Here is a 16,394-nt window from a genome sequence, read left to right as displayed (position 1 = left end):
CATACATGGTTGGTAAGAAATATTTGTTTTATTACAGAGTTTCAAAAAACATCAACAAGCTGGGCAGTTTAGGTTCAGAAACACAAAAAAAAAAACAGGCTCTGAAATAGATAGTTATTTCAAACTGGACTCTTTAATGTCCACAATGAGACTGTGCCTGGATGAATGGCTTTGCGAGTGGCTATGGCTACAATGCCAATAACAATAAGTCCTATTCTTCAACATTACTGTTGTAGCCAACAGTCATAGCTAAAGCCGGATGGAGTGGCTTGACTTAATCATGGGTGCTACATTTAAAAGTAAAAGTAGAAAGCAACATTGAATCCTGTCATTTTAAAGATTTGTGTTACTTGCCAAGAGACTTTTACAAGATATCATTGTTAAGATGAGTAACTGAAAATAAACATTTTATACAAACTGAAATCTTTGTCGGATGTTTTAGTGGTTCTTGTGATTGATTTAACCGAGTAGTGCATAATTAATGTTGCACAGGCTGTTTAGTCTACTCCTAAGGGAGCTGATAGGGTGCAAGGAATGAATTAAGGCCCGATGACCAAAGGTATTAATGTTGGCAGCGTTTTGAGACACCCTTGGTTGTGTCACAGCGTGCAACAATTGTTTTGTTATACCTTTGTATAATTGTTATACCTCTTCTCAAAGTTCTGTCATCTTCAAACATTTACAACGAACTATTCATTTTTTAATAAGCAGACGAGCAAGAAACAATTCCATCCAACCCGCGGTTGTTTCGTACACAGCGCTGGAAATCAACCAACGCTGGGAACGATCAAGGTGATGTACACCGGTGTACATCACTTTTCATGTTACCTGGCCCGTCGAGCCATGTAACGTGCATTTTGTTGCGCGTCACATGATTGGTTCTCGACCAATCAAACTTCACAATTTGTACAGAGGTATAACAATGTTCAATGTTTTCAGTCAATAGAAACAATAACCGGTACTTTGTCTTTGCCTCAGAATGCTGAGAAACATAAGAAATATAAAAATAATATTTCGATCATAGTACCACTTGTTAACGTCGTTTTGTTTTATTGTGAGAGTTTCAATACACCAGCCCACATGACAGTGATTTACAGTGATTTATACAAAGTACAAAACCTTTTCTGCAAACCAGGCCATTTTCAAGGTTGCTCCGTTGGAAACTTCCAAAGGGGCACCAAGGCCAAGACATGGGGCAACAGAGGCTCTGTGCAATTCCAGGTCAACAGAATCTTCAATGAATTGTTGCATCTTAAGAAGTGGAATCTGTGAATGGAATACTGCCTCTCTTCTTTGTCCAATTCATGATCAATCTATAAGCTGTTGGTCATGTGCTTTTTGATTCACCAATCATGTTGTCTCTATCTTGTCTATCAGTGAAGAACTGAAGTTTCCTGGGTAGTAGCTGGACTGTGATTGGCTGAGCTTCTAGCCTCTCATTATCAACACTATACCAAGCTTCTTCACCCTGAGGTCAAGTTAAAAGGAAACAGAATTGTAGTCTTAATTATTTATATTTATCTGAATAAGATAAGACATAAGAAACCTTATTAGGCCCACTCTCCCCCCCAAAAAACAAAAACAAAAAACATTACAATTTTTTTTTTAAAGCACAACAAATATCAAAGAGTTAAAAAGTTGCAAAAGAAACAAATATCGCACAAGAAACAGTGCACAAGGATTTAAGAATAAAATCCATGTCAACCACACACTCAGTCTAGCCATGTACAGGATGTATATGTGTACAAAACAAGAGAAACAAATTATGATAATTATTATTAAAAATATATGCAAAGTTTGTGAACCAGCACTCGTCTCCTACTCCTGCTTTAAAAACGTAATATTAATCGAGGACAAAAGAGTTAAGATGGCGATTACTGCGAGCAGGCAGCAATCTCATCCTAACAAGTTTATTTGAAACGGACTAAAAAAGCATTTAGTCAACAATTTTGGAACAGATCAGATTTGTTTAAGCATGAGCCCCAATACCATGAAGCTGGTATTAAAGCTGGTATTACAGAAAAATACATGTACAGACTAAGTATTGAGTACTGATGGTAGCTCAAGAGTGCTGGATGCTAGATAAGATTGCGAAAGGCTGGGGGGGGGGGCTAGTGTGTGACCTGTCTTAGCATACCTCTTTCAAGACTGGTGTGATTTTGATTTCCCCAACTGTTGACGTTTGGGTTTTATAAATGCCAACTTTGCTGTCTTGATCCTCACTAGGACTTAACCTCCTCCACCTAAAGAAGTAGAATTCATAAAAGAGGAAGAATTGTTTAAAATGTGACATGTTCTTAATAGACTCAAATGAACTAAGCCTAATTCACAAGTGCTTAACCACAACAAATAGCTATGCACAACAATGTCATGCTGTCATTAATATTCCTTACCCTTCTTGGATAAACTCTGTTCTTGTTACTTCAGTTGGGCCAGTCGTCAATGTTAGAGCTCTGGGAGACTGTAGGTATAGCAATGCGTAATAGTTAGTTCACGTAGTTTGGATTTGAAATGGTTCTCATTAAAACTACATATCGCAGCCAAAGGCTGATTCCAGTCAAATTACAAAGAGATTCTACAAAAATATATATTTCAAAGAGTTAAAAAAAAAACCACAATAATAATATAAATATAATAATATAATAAATAATATAATAAATATAATAATATAATAATAATAATAATAATAATAATAATAATAATAATAATAATAACATTAAGTTCTTATATAGCGCCTTTTCACACCTGAAGGATGTCTCAAAGTGCTTCAAATTATCATTCCTTAAACCATCTCAGCTCCCAAGGGAGTATACAGCCTCATGCAACGAATGCGCTACTGGGCTAAATCAAGCACAAGAATCATCTCTGCCCTCACAGGTACCCATTTATCCCTGGGTGGAGAGAAGCAATAATACATAGTTGCGTGTCTTGCTAAGGGACACAAGTGTCATGACCGGGATTCAAACAGAGTTAGTGGAGCTTGAATTCGGTGCTCTTATTCGCTCGGCGACGACACCCCATAGTACAAGAAAAGAATCAAATATGAAACACCAATATTAAAAAACAAGATTTACAAAGACAAATAAAAACTGTAGTGGTCCAAGAAGTTTCAAACCGAAACCGCCTTTAAGTTGGGACTACCAACACATGACCAAACCAAAATCTATATATATGTAGATAATATTGACACGCAGAATAAGCTAATTAATCTCAAGGGAAATAACAAACTCAGGTAAACATCAAAAATATAAAATTAAATTAGCACGTCATCAACAATAAGAGGTCATATATTTATGGGAGAGTAAATTTGGTTTCCATCCCAAGTTTTTAGTTAGCTGTTCCCTTAAATGTTGGAGTACATGAGAAACTTGTTTGGTGTTCCTGACCTTCTTGATTTCATCAGTGTTGCCGGTAGAAACCACTAGCTCCACGGTAACAAAGTCCTCCTCTGTCCATTCAATCTCTTCCTCTTTATCCCCCTGAATCTCTGGCTCTTCATTTTCCAACTCTGAAAGAAAAATAAATGATTGGTAATCATTTGGAAAACAGTTAATAGTCAATATTAATAATAATAATATTGAGATTATTATAAAGCGCAAAAACAATAGCAGAAAGAATCCGCCTCAAGGCGCTGGAAAAGAGCAACAATAAAAGTCTGGACCAGACAAAATTTATACAAATCAAAGTAATACACAGTAAAATAATTTAAGGAATCTAGATACATAAAACTGGCAAAAATTTAAAAAGTTAAACAACCAGTGAAAAAGTTTCAACTGATCTAAATTGTTCTGAAGTACCATTCCTTCAGAGAAATATTTCTCTTTGAGCAGGGATATGATTGTAGACAAATTAAAATGAATCCTAGAGACAAACTTACCATGAAGAATGTAATGTAGGCTCCTTAAAGCCATTGGACACTTTCAGTAAACAGTATTGTCAAAGGCCCACACTTCATGTATCACAACTTATATATAAAATAACAAATCTGTGAAAATTTTGGTTCAATCAGTCGGGAAAAAATAACGGAAAAACCCACCCTTGTTTCCGCACGTTTCGCCGTGTCATGACATGTGTTTAAAATAAATCCGTAAATCTCAATATCGAGAATTAATAATTTTTTAAGTTTTCTCAAAAAGTAAAGCATTTCATGGAATAATATTTCAAGAAAAGTCTTTCACCATTACCTTCTGTAAACCCTGTAAGTTATTTGTAAATCTGTGAACTTTTAATTTTTCTTTCTGTTCCGAAAGTGTCCAAGGGCTTTAAATCGACATAAACATGATCATTAAATAGGGAAAAGTCAAAAGTGAGTGGATCTCCAAGAATATTGTAGGCTAACTGCTTACGAATAACATCGTTTCTCGAACTAATAACAACGAATGTACACACAAATTTCCAAGAACGTCGGGCACCCATTAGCTCTTTTCGCAACAGTCTGACATGAACACTTAATAGAGAAAAAGCACATGTTGGTGGATCTTCAAATGTAATTGTAGGCAAACTGTTACGAAAGCAACTTATGCCAAAAGTGTGTCACGAACGAATGACATCGTGTCTCGAACTAATAACAACGAATGTACACCCAAATTTCCAAGAACGTCGGGCACACATTAGCTCTTTTCACAACAATGTGACAGGACCTTTAAGGACCGAGTGTCACGTCCGGGACTTGAACCCACACTCTGCTAAACAGAAACTCCAGAGTCTGGTGCTCTAATCCACAACCACGACACACCACTATATCAATGCCCAGTTTTGACAATTAATTTTTCAAACCAAACAAAGGTTTATTGATAAGTTTCACATACCTTTTTTTTCTTGTGTGGGTGGGGCAGTCCTCCATATCATCAGCCTCTGTATCCATGCCCACCAGTCAATACCAATTGATGTAGCTACTTCAATAACAGGTTCAATTTCATCAATGGGAGGTCTGTGTTTAATGTTTGCAGAGAGTACTGGTGGCCAAACCTGGTAAGATGGGAAGTAAAGTTTGTTAACCCTCTCTCGGTTTTGAGATAAACAACCACTGGTGCCCACCCACATTCAAGCAAGAAGCACAAATTCTTGCACAGAAGAAAGCTGGTGTTGAAATGTTCCTCTTATTATCACTTTGACAATTTTATTTTCGAGCATATTAAGTAATACAAAATATCTTACCTTGTATCTCATTTCATATCATACTAAAATCATTCAGATCAACCAAATAAATGTTTTAAGTTCTTGGCCTTTGTTTTCTCAGTGTGATCTGTACACCCAAACGCTCTTTTTTGTTTGCAACCATATGGTGCTCCGTAATTGTTTGGCATTTCAAATCCTTCCATTCAAACTGTAAGGGATTGCATTATAACAACCCTATTTCATAACATCATTAGAAAGAACTGATCTTTCTCTTGCCAACAATAGTAAGCTTGCGTACTGAGGGTGAGCATAGACAAATCTATAGTTTTTTTTCAACAAATGGCCTTTGTGCTCAGAATGTTGTGCCTTTTTGTGTATCATCTTGGTTACTAGAGTTGCTATTTGAACTAAAATGGTTATCACTCGTGATAAAATTATTTCTAGATGCAATCTGTAAAAATGCGAATGGCGAAAAAAAAAAAATTGTTGGGCGCTTTTAACTAGACATTCGCTTCATCATTTGAGGTTTAGGCTGATCTGGGAATGGCTACAAAGTCACTTTTATTAGTTTGATAAGAATCAATGGCACAGAACATCACTGGATTGCTACTAAACTTTTTTGTTGGGGGTTTAAGTCTGGTTTAATGTTTGAGCAGATATTCTTTCTAAAAAAAAGCTTTCCTCGCAGAACCAAAACAGGACGTTGAGTACAGATACAAGCAGAAGCAGAATGGCACTATAACTAGTGACTTAACATAAAAAAATAGTTAGAATAATAAATATATGAACTTACACTTTTCAGGCTGTTGAATACATATGTCAGTCTCCATTTCAAGGGGCCAAAGTACCAGTATCTGGAAGACAGCATTTGTAGAATTATAATATGTTGATAAGCACTGTTTAACAGTGTTGTAGTTCTAGAGACCAGTTTTGCCAGTCTTGGTACTTTATGGTCTCAGCCTAGTGGGTTTGACTACAACACTGATGGATACTGAGTGCTTTCAGAATCCTGCAGGGAAAGAAATCAACAGACTACTTGGGTTGGATTCGAACCCCTGACTGCTGTATTCTAGAGACCAGTTTAGCCAGTCTTGGTACTTTATGGTCTCAGACTATTGGGTTCGACTACAACACTGCTGTATACTGGGTGCTTTCAGAATCCTGCAGGAAAAGAAATCTACAGAATACTTGGGTTCGATTAAAACCCCTGACTGCTGCATTATAGAGACTAGTTTAGCCAGTCTTGGTACTCTATGGTCTCAGACTATTGGGTTCGACTACAACACTGCTGGATACTGGGTGCTTTCAGAATCCTGCAGGGAAAAAAATCTACAGAATACTTGGGTTGGATTCGAACCCCTGACTGATGTATTCTAAAGACCAGTTTAGCCAGTCTTGGTACTCTATGGTCTCAGACTGTCAAATTGACTTTAAGTGTTTGTAGTTTGACTCCATTTATGATTCAGAAGTTACAAAGTGTGTTGTGAACTTACTTTGTGTTGTTTTCCCTGGCTTCATGAAGGGGTCCCCATTCTAGACTGTTTACTGTGAAAACACTACGTCCATCCTCTCCCTGTTGAAACAAAAAACAGAGAAAAAAAGAAAAAAAAAAGGAAAAAATTTCCCTTTGCATTAAAGAATCCCAGGCTATCATTGTAATCCCTTGCTATAACAGCAGTTACCAGTTAAAGGAACATTACAGAATTGGTAAGAAACAAAAGTCGTGATGATCACAGATTTACATAAAACTTACATGGTCTAATAATGATGATAGTAGAACACATCCCTTGAAATATTTCTGTCTGAAATGTCACACTTGATGAGAAATAAATAATCTAATTTAGCGTTTGGAGTTAATCGCTCAGTGAGCGTTTTATTCATTTTTGTTTGGGCATCGATACAATGCAAAATTTGTAATTGGTTTTTCACTATTCTTTCGCGATCTAGATGGCCGATCGATCTCAAACCTTCGAGAAGTTAATGTATAGGGTGGACTACATAAAGTGCTTACACTGCCAGCAACGGTTTTGTTGACAAAAACCAATTCTGTAATGTTCCTTTAAATGGCTTCTAACTGGCACCTCTGAACAAAGATGTTGACCAAATAGGGAGACCTCCAACCTAAGGATTTGATAGCTCAGTTGGTAGAGCGGGCGACATGTTATTGCGGAGGTCGTTGGTTCAAGTCCTGCTCTGGTCAATTGTCTTTGTTCAACCCTCAATTTTTAAAACTCAGCCAGTAAGTGTTCACCATCTGCATTTCTAACTCTCTTAAAGACATTGGACACTATTGGTAATTGTCAAAAGCTGGTCTTCACAGTTCATGTATCTCAACATATGGATAAAATAACAAACCTGTGAAAATTTGAGCTCAATCGGTCGTTGAAGTTGAGAGATATTAATGAAAGAAAAACACCCTTGTCGCACCATCATCACAGGAAGTTGTGTGCTTTCAGATGCTTGATTTCTAGACCTCAATTCTAAACTTGAGGTCTCAGAATCAAATTTGTGGAAAATTACTTCTTTCTCGAAAACTATGTCACTTCAGAGGGAGCTGTTTCGCACAATGTTTTATACTATCAACCTCTCCCTATTACTCTAGTCAAGAAAGGTTTTATGATTATAATTATTTTCAGTAATTACCAATAGTGTCCACTGCCTTTAAGAGGCTTTAAATTTGAATTAGTTAACTCACAAAAGTGTGCTCTCTACCGATTTGCCACATTGTTTCATGGGGAAAAGGTTCAAAAGCAGCTCCCACCATACAACATCGAAAGTCACAGTCGTCAATGTTATCACTGCAGCCACTAGCCGCAGTAAGAGCCAAAGTATCTTAAAATTGGACGCAGCTTAAAGACACTGGACGCTATTGGTAATTGTCAAAGATCAGTCTTCTCACTTGTTGTATCTCAACATATGCATAAAATAATAAACAAGTAAAACTTTGAACTCAATTGGTCATCAAATAATATGCGAGATAATAATAAAAGAAAAAAACACCCTTGTCACACGAAGTTGTGTGCTTTCAGATGCTTGATTTCGAGACCTCAACTTCTAAATTATTATGAGGTCTCAAAATCAAATTCGTGGAAAATTACTTCTTTCTCGAAAACTATTTCACTTCAGAGAGAGATGTTCCTCACGATGTTTTCAACTATCAACCTCTCCCTATTACTTGTTACCAAGTAAGGTTTATGCTAATAATTATTTTGAGTAATTACCAATAGTGTCCACAGCCTTTCAACAAAAATTTTCTCAATCCTCTTTAATCAAGAAGACCTTGGCCATATTGTATTTATAATGCTTTTGAGCAGAACTGTCTGTTAAGGCAATTTCTTTGCCACGCAAAAGATAAGTGGGGCGCCAGTTGCAGCAATGTAAACTTTTGTGGAATTTTGTTAAGCAATTTTGTGCTAACAGGTTTTATGAAATTAGGCCCTGATGTATGTCAACTCCTTACCTGTATTGCCATGACATCTACTGGTTCTGTTACTCCTTTAATGACTGCCATTGCTGCATTACCCATCCACCTAAGAGTAAAGAATATATCAGACCAGTGTTAAGACTCATTGCTGCATTACCCATCCACCTAAGAGTAAAGAATATATCAGACCAGTGTTAAGACTCATTGCTGCATTACCCATCCACCTAAGAGTAAAGAATATATCAGACCAGTGTTAAGACCCTGACTTCATCACCCAAATCTTGGTTGTACCATTTTGGAAGTCAAAATCCCTACAGGTATTACTGTGTAGTGTGCATTTTACAAACAATCTTTGCAAAATCTGAAAGTCTTTGGAAACATTTTGAAGTTGCACCAAGGGCAAGAAGAAAAAAAAACCTAGGGTAAAGCAGGCATGAGAATGGGTGATGTCAAAAAAACAGGAAAAAAATTCAGTTGATTGGAAATGTCAATATTCCATCATTTTTGTGTGCGAAGCACACAACACGAGCGCGCAGCGCGAAGTCCCTTACGGCCGGGGTCCAGGGCCCGCTTAAGGGCCCTGGGAGCTCTGGCTATTTTAGAAGCTCTGTGGTGCTCTCTGATGCATTTCTGACACTTATTTTTCCAGGTAGAAATGAGCTACCTTAGTGTGTTTTTTTTTAATTTTTTTTTTTATAATAGGTTTAAGGGAAAATAAGGAATGTAAAGCTCAAACAATTCAAACAATTTTGGGTTCGCCTGCGATTGTGTTACAATTCCGGAAAAAGAAAGGAAAAAAAAATATATATATATTTTTATTTTTTTGACGATCTTATCCCTTAAATCTGCCCTTGAAAATGCTTTTTTTCTCACCAACAACCATTTTTATAGGTTCTTGATTTGAAATTCGGTTGTGTAAAAGAAATTCTTTTGTAGTTAAATGTTTGTGATTTTAACGATCCGTCGGCGACGCACATTTTAAAATATATATAGGCCTATATATTTGGCGAGAGCGATGTGTTTTTGAGAAAGAGGTTGTTATTCAGCATAGGGTATAACTGGAACGAGGTTGAGATTAGACCCCAACATAGAAATAGAACCAATGAAGAAAGCACGTCGTCCGGACGTACAGTGTGTTCGCTGGTTCCAAATTTATCTTTCGCTGGTTGTGAGGCAATAACAGGTACCAGTTTCCCATGGCCTGCCGGCGATCTCAGATTCGTGCCGCACTGCTCATTGGTTCGTGTACAAACCTGCACGTACACAGTACACATGGTGCAAACACGTGCATTGTTTTTTCAGTAGACTTTCAAAAGTCTCCACACGTGTTATCTTTGCTGCAGCAGCAAGCACATTACACGCAAACATTATTGAACCGTACGACTATAAACGAAGCGAGGAATGAGGCAAGTTTATACATCTGTCGCTGCTGCTGCATTATGCATGGACGATGCCAGGAAGACCACAAGCCGTAAACTGAGCCAGTTGCTGGACGGCAATTTATTGTTTAGGTGCCGTTTTTTCATGAACGCCGTACGTGTGTGGATCCGCGATAATAACAATTACAAAGGGAAAGGTAAACTGACATTGTCTGACTAGAGAAGAGGGATTAGAGAAATTCAAACGTATACCCCCAAAAACCTACCCCCCGAATTTTATAGCAAATTCACATTGAACTCGGAGACCACATATTTTGAAGTGAAAAATCCGGAATTCCGGAAAAATCCGGAAGATTCTCATGCCTGGTAAAGGCCTGGTCCCATTGCAGCGATACCAGAACGATAACGACGCCAACGCATTCTATTGGTTGAATGAGCGTGTGCGTATTCTGCGTGGAGCAATTCAACCAATTGAGCGCGTTCTCTTTGCGTCGTGGTTGTTATCGTTCTCATTATCGCTGCAGTGGGACCAGGCCTTAACAGAGGACATGCTGTGAGTCGTGGGTTTGTGTTGGACCTTGTCATTGGACCTTCCATTTAAACATTGAGCGCACTGAAAAGGCTGTGATATTATTAGGCCATGTCCCAATTTTCAGCTACAACTACGGCTCTTGCCAAGGGTGTTGCTAAGGATGTGCTATACTTCAGCGGATAATACGCCTTTCTTAATATTTATGCATGAGGTACGTCACAATGCTAATCCAAAACGAGGCGATGGGCGCAGCCACTGCGAGTGATTGGGGACGTGTGCCCATAGCCTCGTTTTGGGTAAGAATTATGACGTCATGCATAAATATCACGAGAAGCGTGTGGCGCTAGAATCTAGCAGTAACCATCACTGTAGCTGCCAATTTGTACCGTAGTTTCTAAATCTTGATTATAAGCAGGTCCTGATAATTCTGTCAATGAGTTACCACTCACCTCACATCTGACTCTGCACTTGCGTATAAGAACTTGGCTAAGCTGTTAGTTGTACCCAGCGGAATGATTCCCAGAGGCCATTTTAAACTGACTGTCGATTCATCCTCCCTGCGTAGCAGACCAGTAATGACTTCTCCAACCGTACCATCACCACCAGCGATCACCAGGGCATCTGTGGACTCAACGTAACTGACTTTCTCCTTGGCGTTCCCCTCACTCTCAGTCTGTAAGGTGAAGTCAGATAATGACTGTTAACTTCAGCTCTAGTTGAGTGATATATGCAATCTTTCCTCTCTCTTACAAAATCCATTTATTTTAACTCAATTCTGAGTTAACAATAGAAATCTTATTCTGGTGGTATACCTGATCCCATGTAAAGCATGGTCAGTTTACTAGTGCAGTCCTCAGTCCAATACAAAGTTACAAATGGAACATACCTTGATGATTTCAACGTCAATTCCAGCAAGATGTAGCAGAGGAACGGCATTCTTCTCAAACAACTTTTTAGCTTTTCTAAAAAAAAAAAGATACAGATACTGATACATCAACATTTTGTATCCGCGACTATCGTGTTTTTGCACACACGTCAGCAAATAGAAACACGGATACAGTTTTGCAGACTTTTGGTTGTCTTTTTGTCCAAGATCAAAAACATTTCCTACGGAATTGCAGAATGGGATTTGAACCGACACTCTGATAGTTTGGATTGGTGACATTGTATTTGTTTTATTCACCAGTAGAGGGCTCAACATCGAATGGCTCAGAGGGACTGGACAAGTCTACAAATCTGGATCAAAACAGATGTTTGTGTGATACAGATATAATTCCTGTTGTGATATCGGTGACTACTTTACAAAATGAACATCTCTAATCAAGACTAACACCCTGAAGACTTGGTCACCTGCTGGACTGGAAATAATTTGACATTGAACGAGCAATGAATAGGATTCAAACCGACACGTTGATGACTCGGTCACAAGGATACGAAGACTAGTTTAACTTGGAAGATGAAACTTACCCTTTTCTGGCCGCTGGATTCAAGATTACTGTCACCTTTCTTGGTTTCTCTGTTGCATATTTAATGGACTGCTGACCATAAATCTGCAGGATTAGAAAGATTTTATCAAAGCCATATCTTAACCATCCCCAAATCTTGGGTGTATCTCAGGTCAATGATGATTGGTTACTTGTCGGTAATGACAGTCAACTTTAAAGGGGTGTTGAACGCAATCATCAATACTGACTTGAATCCAAATTCTACTGATCAGAAACACTAGAACCTGAGTCCAGAAAGCTTGACCACTCGGCCAAAATATGCCAAAATCCTCCAAAATGCTTTTCCAAAAGTTGTCTGACTTTGTAGATCAGGGAACTGCAAGTCCTAAAACGTCGATCATTCAGGCCGTTATATTGACCTTTATCAATGTCCAAACTTTGCTGTTAATTTACCACAGAGTAGTGGGTTTCTGGAGGGTATTGGAGAGTTTCTTTGTTTGTAGCTCAATAGAATTAGTCGTATTTGGTTTTTTGATATGAAAGTACTGAACCAGGCATGAAAAGAATGTGTCACATTAAAAAAAACCATCTTTTTAGTACAGGAGTACTTACAACTGCTCTGCGACAGAATTCTTCTCTCAGAAGGTTTGCCCTGTAAAATAAAAACATCAGATACAATAGGTTAAATCAGCCGGACATCAGCTCGGGTCTTGTACACTTAGTGTGAAGTCAACACAGCGTCAAGTCATCTCGGTCCCAAGTCAGTCTCAAGTCCCATTAATCATTGGGCACACAGAGCAGAAGCTCCGCCCACTCAAGTAAAAAAAATATCAACTTGGGAAATTTGTGACCATTTCGCTCTGGGCTCTGGTAAGATTTTGGCCTTTTTCTTCAAAATATTTCCTCAATGGTGTTTTGAGTGTTATGAAAGGATTTATTACTGTTAGACATTGAGTTCTCTTTAAGGATCAAGTTCGTGTTCTTAGATTAGAATTTGTGTAATGATTTTTGAAAGTGGAAAAAATGATTAAAATCTGGTGACTAGCTAAGAAGCTGTCGAAATTGTACGTGTTGGACCAAATTCCCGTTTGCCGCTCGAAAGAATCCCGTAACTCTGCGGCTCCACCGTCGGAAGGAGGGTTACGTTATCGCAACTACATTAGATCATGGAGGAAGGAAGAGAAGGAGTTCGAACGACCCGCCAAGCTGCAGAGTAACAAAAGAAAACCCTGACAATGCCCCTGTCTTACCAGTGGGAAAAGATGGGAGACCTCCTGCAGGACGGTCAATTACATGTACATGCGCGATTAGATCTCTTTGTACAGAAAGTTTTTTTCACAGAAGGTGAGTTGTGATTGACTTCTTCATTTACCGTTTGTGGTGTTTTGATGGAAATATTATAGTATATTTCTACATTTTTTGCGACTTTCCGGTCCCTAGGTGGTTCAAAATTTTGATATTAGCACATGAGGATGATTGGTATTCAATTGTGTTTTTCGATTTAGTGCACAAAAGCATACAAAATTTTTATCAGGCCTCAAAAAAGCAAAAAAAAGTTGTTCCTTCTTTATTACATCCATACGACATACGACACCATTGTTGCGTGAAGAACCAAGTGCGCATGCGCAAACTCATCATGCCTTATGATATCTCTGGATTCTAATTAGTAGCCATAATGCCTTAGGACAATAATGTAATTAAATTTGTTAAGTAGTAATTGAATAATATTTTTGATTTATTTTGCACGTCATACTAGCTTCTGAATATTCAATAAAGTACCAACCAATGAAAGGTGTGAAAACATATGACGTTGCTCCAATGTTGTGCTAGTTGCGATAACATAACCTTCCTCCCGACGGCCGCCAGGCCGGCGGGTTACGAGTCTGTTTCGAGCGGAAACGGTTGATCTGGTCCAACACGTACAATTTTGACAGCTAGTCACCAGATTTGCCCCATTTTTACGTGTGTGACGTGTAGTTCAACAGTACATGTACATGTACACGTACATACTTGGTGTACAGTACTGTACGTACAATCATGTACAGTGCATTATTACCGCATGTACATGTGTGCACAGTTGCCCGGCTACACAATGCACCCTACGCATTGCCACGAACTAACTACACGTCACACACGTAGAGCCGAAGCTCCGCCCCACGCAGGTTCGACATTTGAACCTGTGAATTTCGCTCCGGTTCTGGTAAGTTTTTGTCAATTTTTCTTCGAAATATTTCCTCAATGGTGTTTTGTTTTGAGTATTATGGCAGGCTGCATTAGACATTGCGGATTAAGTTCGTACCCTCAGAATTTGTGTCATGATTTTTGAAAGTGGTAAAAATGGGGCAAATCTGGTGACTAGCTGTCAAAATTGTACGTGTTGGACCAGATCAACCGTTTCCGCTCGAAACAGACTCGTAACGCTCCGGCCTGGGTGGCCGTCGGGAGGAGGGTTACGTTATCGCAACTAATGTTGTGCATGCATAAGCACTGTTAAAGGAACATGTTGCCTTGGATCGGTCGAGTTGGTCGTTGAAAAGCGTTTATTATAATATGCATATGGGTAGAAAGATGCTGTAGAAGTAGAATACAATGATCCACACAAACATGCCTCGAAATTGCGTGGTTTTCCTTTTACCTCGACGACTAACACGTCAAAATTTTGACTCCCATAAATGGCTGACCGTGTTAGTTCGCACAGTAGAAGAAAAACCACGCAATTTCGAGGCAAACTTGTGTGGATCATTGTATTCTACTTTTAAAACATCTTTCCAACCATATGCATTATATAAAAAACGGTTACAAACGCTTTTGTTTCGACCAACTCGTCCGTTCCAAGGCAACGTGTTCCTTTAATGGCGGACTGTCTCTCACAATGTAAAACCAACACTTAACAAATTTCAACACACCATAACTGTTATTGTTAAAAACGTGGATAGATGATTTGAAAAAAAATTTGATTGTGAACAGTTTTCCTATTATCCTACTGAAAACACATGACACTAGGATAGTACCTAATTTACCTCATTCAATGAGATATCCCTTTTTGTAAAAAAGGGTGAAACAGTGGTGGCGCCATACGGAAAGTTATCCAAATGCCAACCAATGAAAGGTTTGAAAACATATGACGTCGCTCCAATGTGGTACATGCATTGGCACTAGCCGCACTGCACTGTAAATAGTGGATTATCTCTCGCAACAGAAAAACAAAACTTTTATAAGATTTCAACACACGATGAAGTGCAAGTGTCATTGTAAAAAAGTTGGAAAGATGATTTTTAAAATAATCGTTTAGTTTTTGATTGTGAAATTTTTTCCTGTTATCCTACTGAAAACACATGACACCAGGATAACTTGTCAGTGACAAATTTCACTGACTCTGTACCGCGTGCGGTGGTGCGGCTATACCATGATACACACGAGTCCATGACATAGCATAGCACAGCAGACACACATGACTTTAACTGAAAGAATTCGTTCGTTCTTACACCTTTGATGTTAAGAGACTATTGTATACATACTTATATTTATCTTGAAGGTAGTATACACCCCATGTGGCAAACACTGCTGCAAATGTAGACTTTTTCCAGTGGGTTCGCACCGTTTTCGCTGCATTCACTATGCGCGCTGCCATTTTATTTCACTGAGAAAAACTTATCTCTAGAGGGCGCCCTTTAAACACAATTTTATTTTTATCCGGTGCCAGTGTCGCATGCAATTATGTCCTCAATTGGTGCGTTCGTTTAGCTTCCCTGGGTCGACCCCGGTGTGTGGCGGTTTTTTTGCCCAGGACGAACGTGGGTAATTATCTGCACACGTTCTTCCTGGAAAAAGAAAACGCCACACACCGGGGTCGACCCGGGGAAGCTAATTGAACGCACCCTATGCAATACTATCCGGAGAACATTATTGCATATGCAATAATGTCCGCCAGACGGTTTTGCATATGCAATCGTGTCCGCCCGGACGCTGCTGCATAATGCAATTGTGTCCGCCCGGACACATTTGCATATGCAGTTGTGTCCGCCCCCGTACAAAACCGTCCTTGCAGTAAATTAAACGCCCTTGGTCGACAATAGTTTATTGCTCCATGGGTCGACGGAACACGTTCGCCATTTTTTTACGAGCTAAGTACATGTCATGAATGATAATACGTGAATATTCATGCTGCACATACGTAGGTTCACTGCATGCACGCTCGCTTACGCGCGCACATACATGTACAGTCATGTACATATCCGCCGAACGGTTCTTGCATAGCCCCGGACACGATTGCATATGCAAAAGTATCCGGAGCGGACAGTATTGCATGGCGGACACAAATGCATCTGACACCGGCCCTGCAGCAGCAAATCGAAAGCTTCCATTTAAGTAAACAACAAAGAAATAAATGATGGAGTTGAACAAAGAAAACAATTTAAGTTATTCTTATCTTGAAAACACAAGAGCAAAAACTAACGAACATTTCAATGAAGTGAGTTTCCAAAAACTTTCATCAC

General features: G+C 38.8%; 1 protein-coding gene across 1 annotated transcript; it reads right to left on the bottom strand.

Moving 5' to 3' along the window:
• Positions 1-9: 9 nt before the first annotated feature.
• Positions 10-15,529, bottom strand: LOC139935914 (acylglycerol kinase, mitochondrial-like). The gene is made up of 13 exons (XM_071930540.1): positions 15,417-15,529; positions 12,511-12,550; positions 11,921-12,003; positions 11,340-11,415; positions 10,903-11,126; positions 8,579-8,648; positions 6,612-6,691; positions 5,912-5,972; positions 4,809-4,968; positions 3,387-3,508; positions 2,394-2,461; positions 2,138-2,243; positions 10-1,468 (listed from the first exon to the last, which is right to left on the bottom strand). Exons 1-13 carry the CDS (start codon positions 15,527-15,529, stop codon positions 1,328-1,330), a joined length of 1,344 nt encoding a protein of 447 aa, XP_071786641.1. The 3' UTR covers positions 10-1,327.
• Between the last annotated feature and the right edge of the window lie 865 nt (positions 15,530-16,394).

The sequence above is a fragment of the Asterias amurensis genome, chromosome 4, assembly GCF_032118995.1.
Source record: "Asterias amurensis chromosome 4, ASM3211899v1".
NCBI lineage: Eukaryota > Metazoa > Echinodermata > Asteroidea > Forcipulatida > Asteriidae > Asterias > Asterias amurensis.
The sequence above is the reverse complement of the archived record's forward strand: the minus strand, read 5'-3'. Positions and strand labels throughout refer to the sequence as shown.

Excerpts from the sequence above, each read along its gene's own strand:
- LOC139935914 (XM_071930540.1), bottom strand. The coding sequence starts at position 15,529 with ATGGCAGCGCGCATAGTGAATGCAGCGAAAACGGTGCGAACCCACTGG. Across the intron at positions 12,551-15,416 it reads TACCTTCAAGATAAATATAA|GGCAAACCTTCTGAGAGAAG; the intron begins GTATGTATACAA and ends TTTATTTTACAG. Across the intron at positions 3,509-4,808 it reads ACCCACACAAGAAAAAAAAG|AGTTGGAAAATGAAGAGCCA; the intron begins GTATGTGAAACT and ends TTTTTCTTTCAG.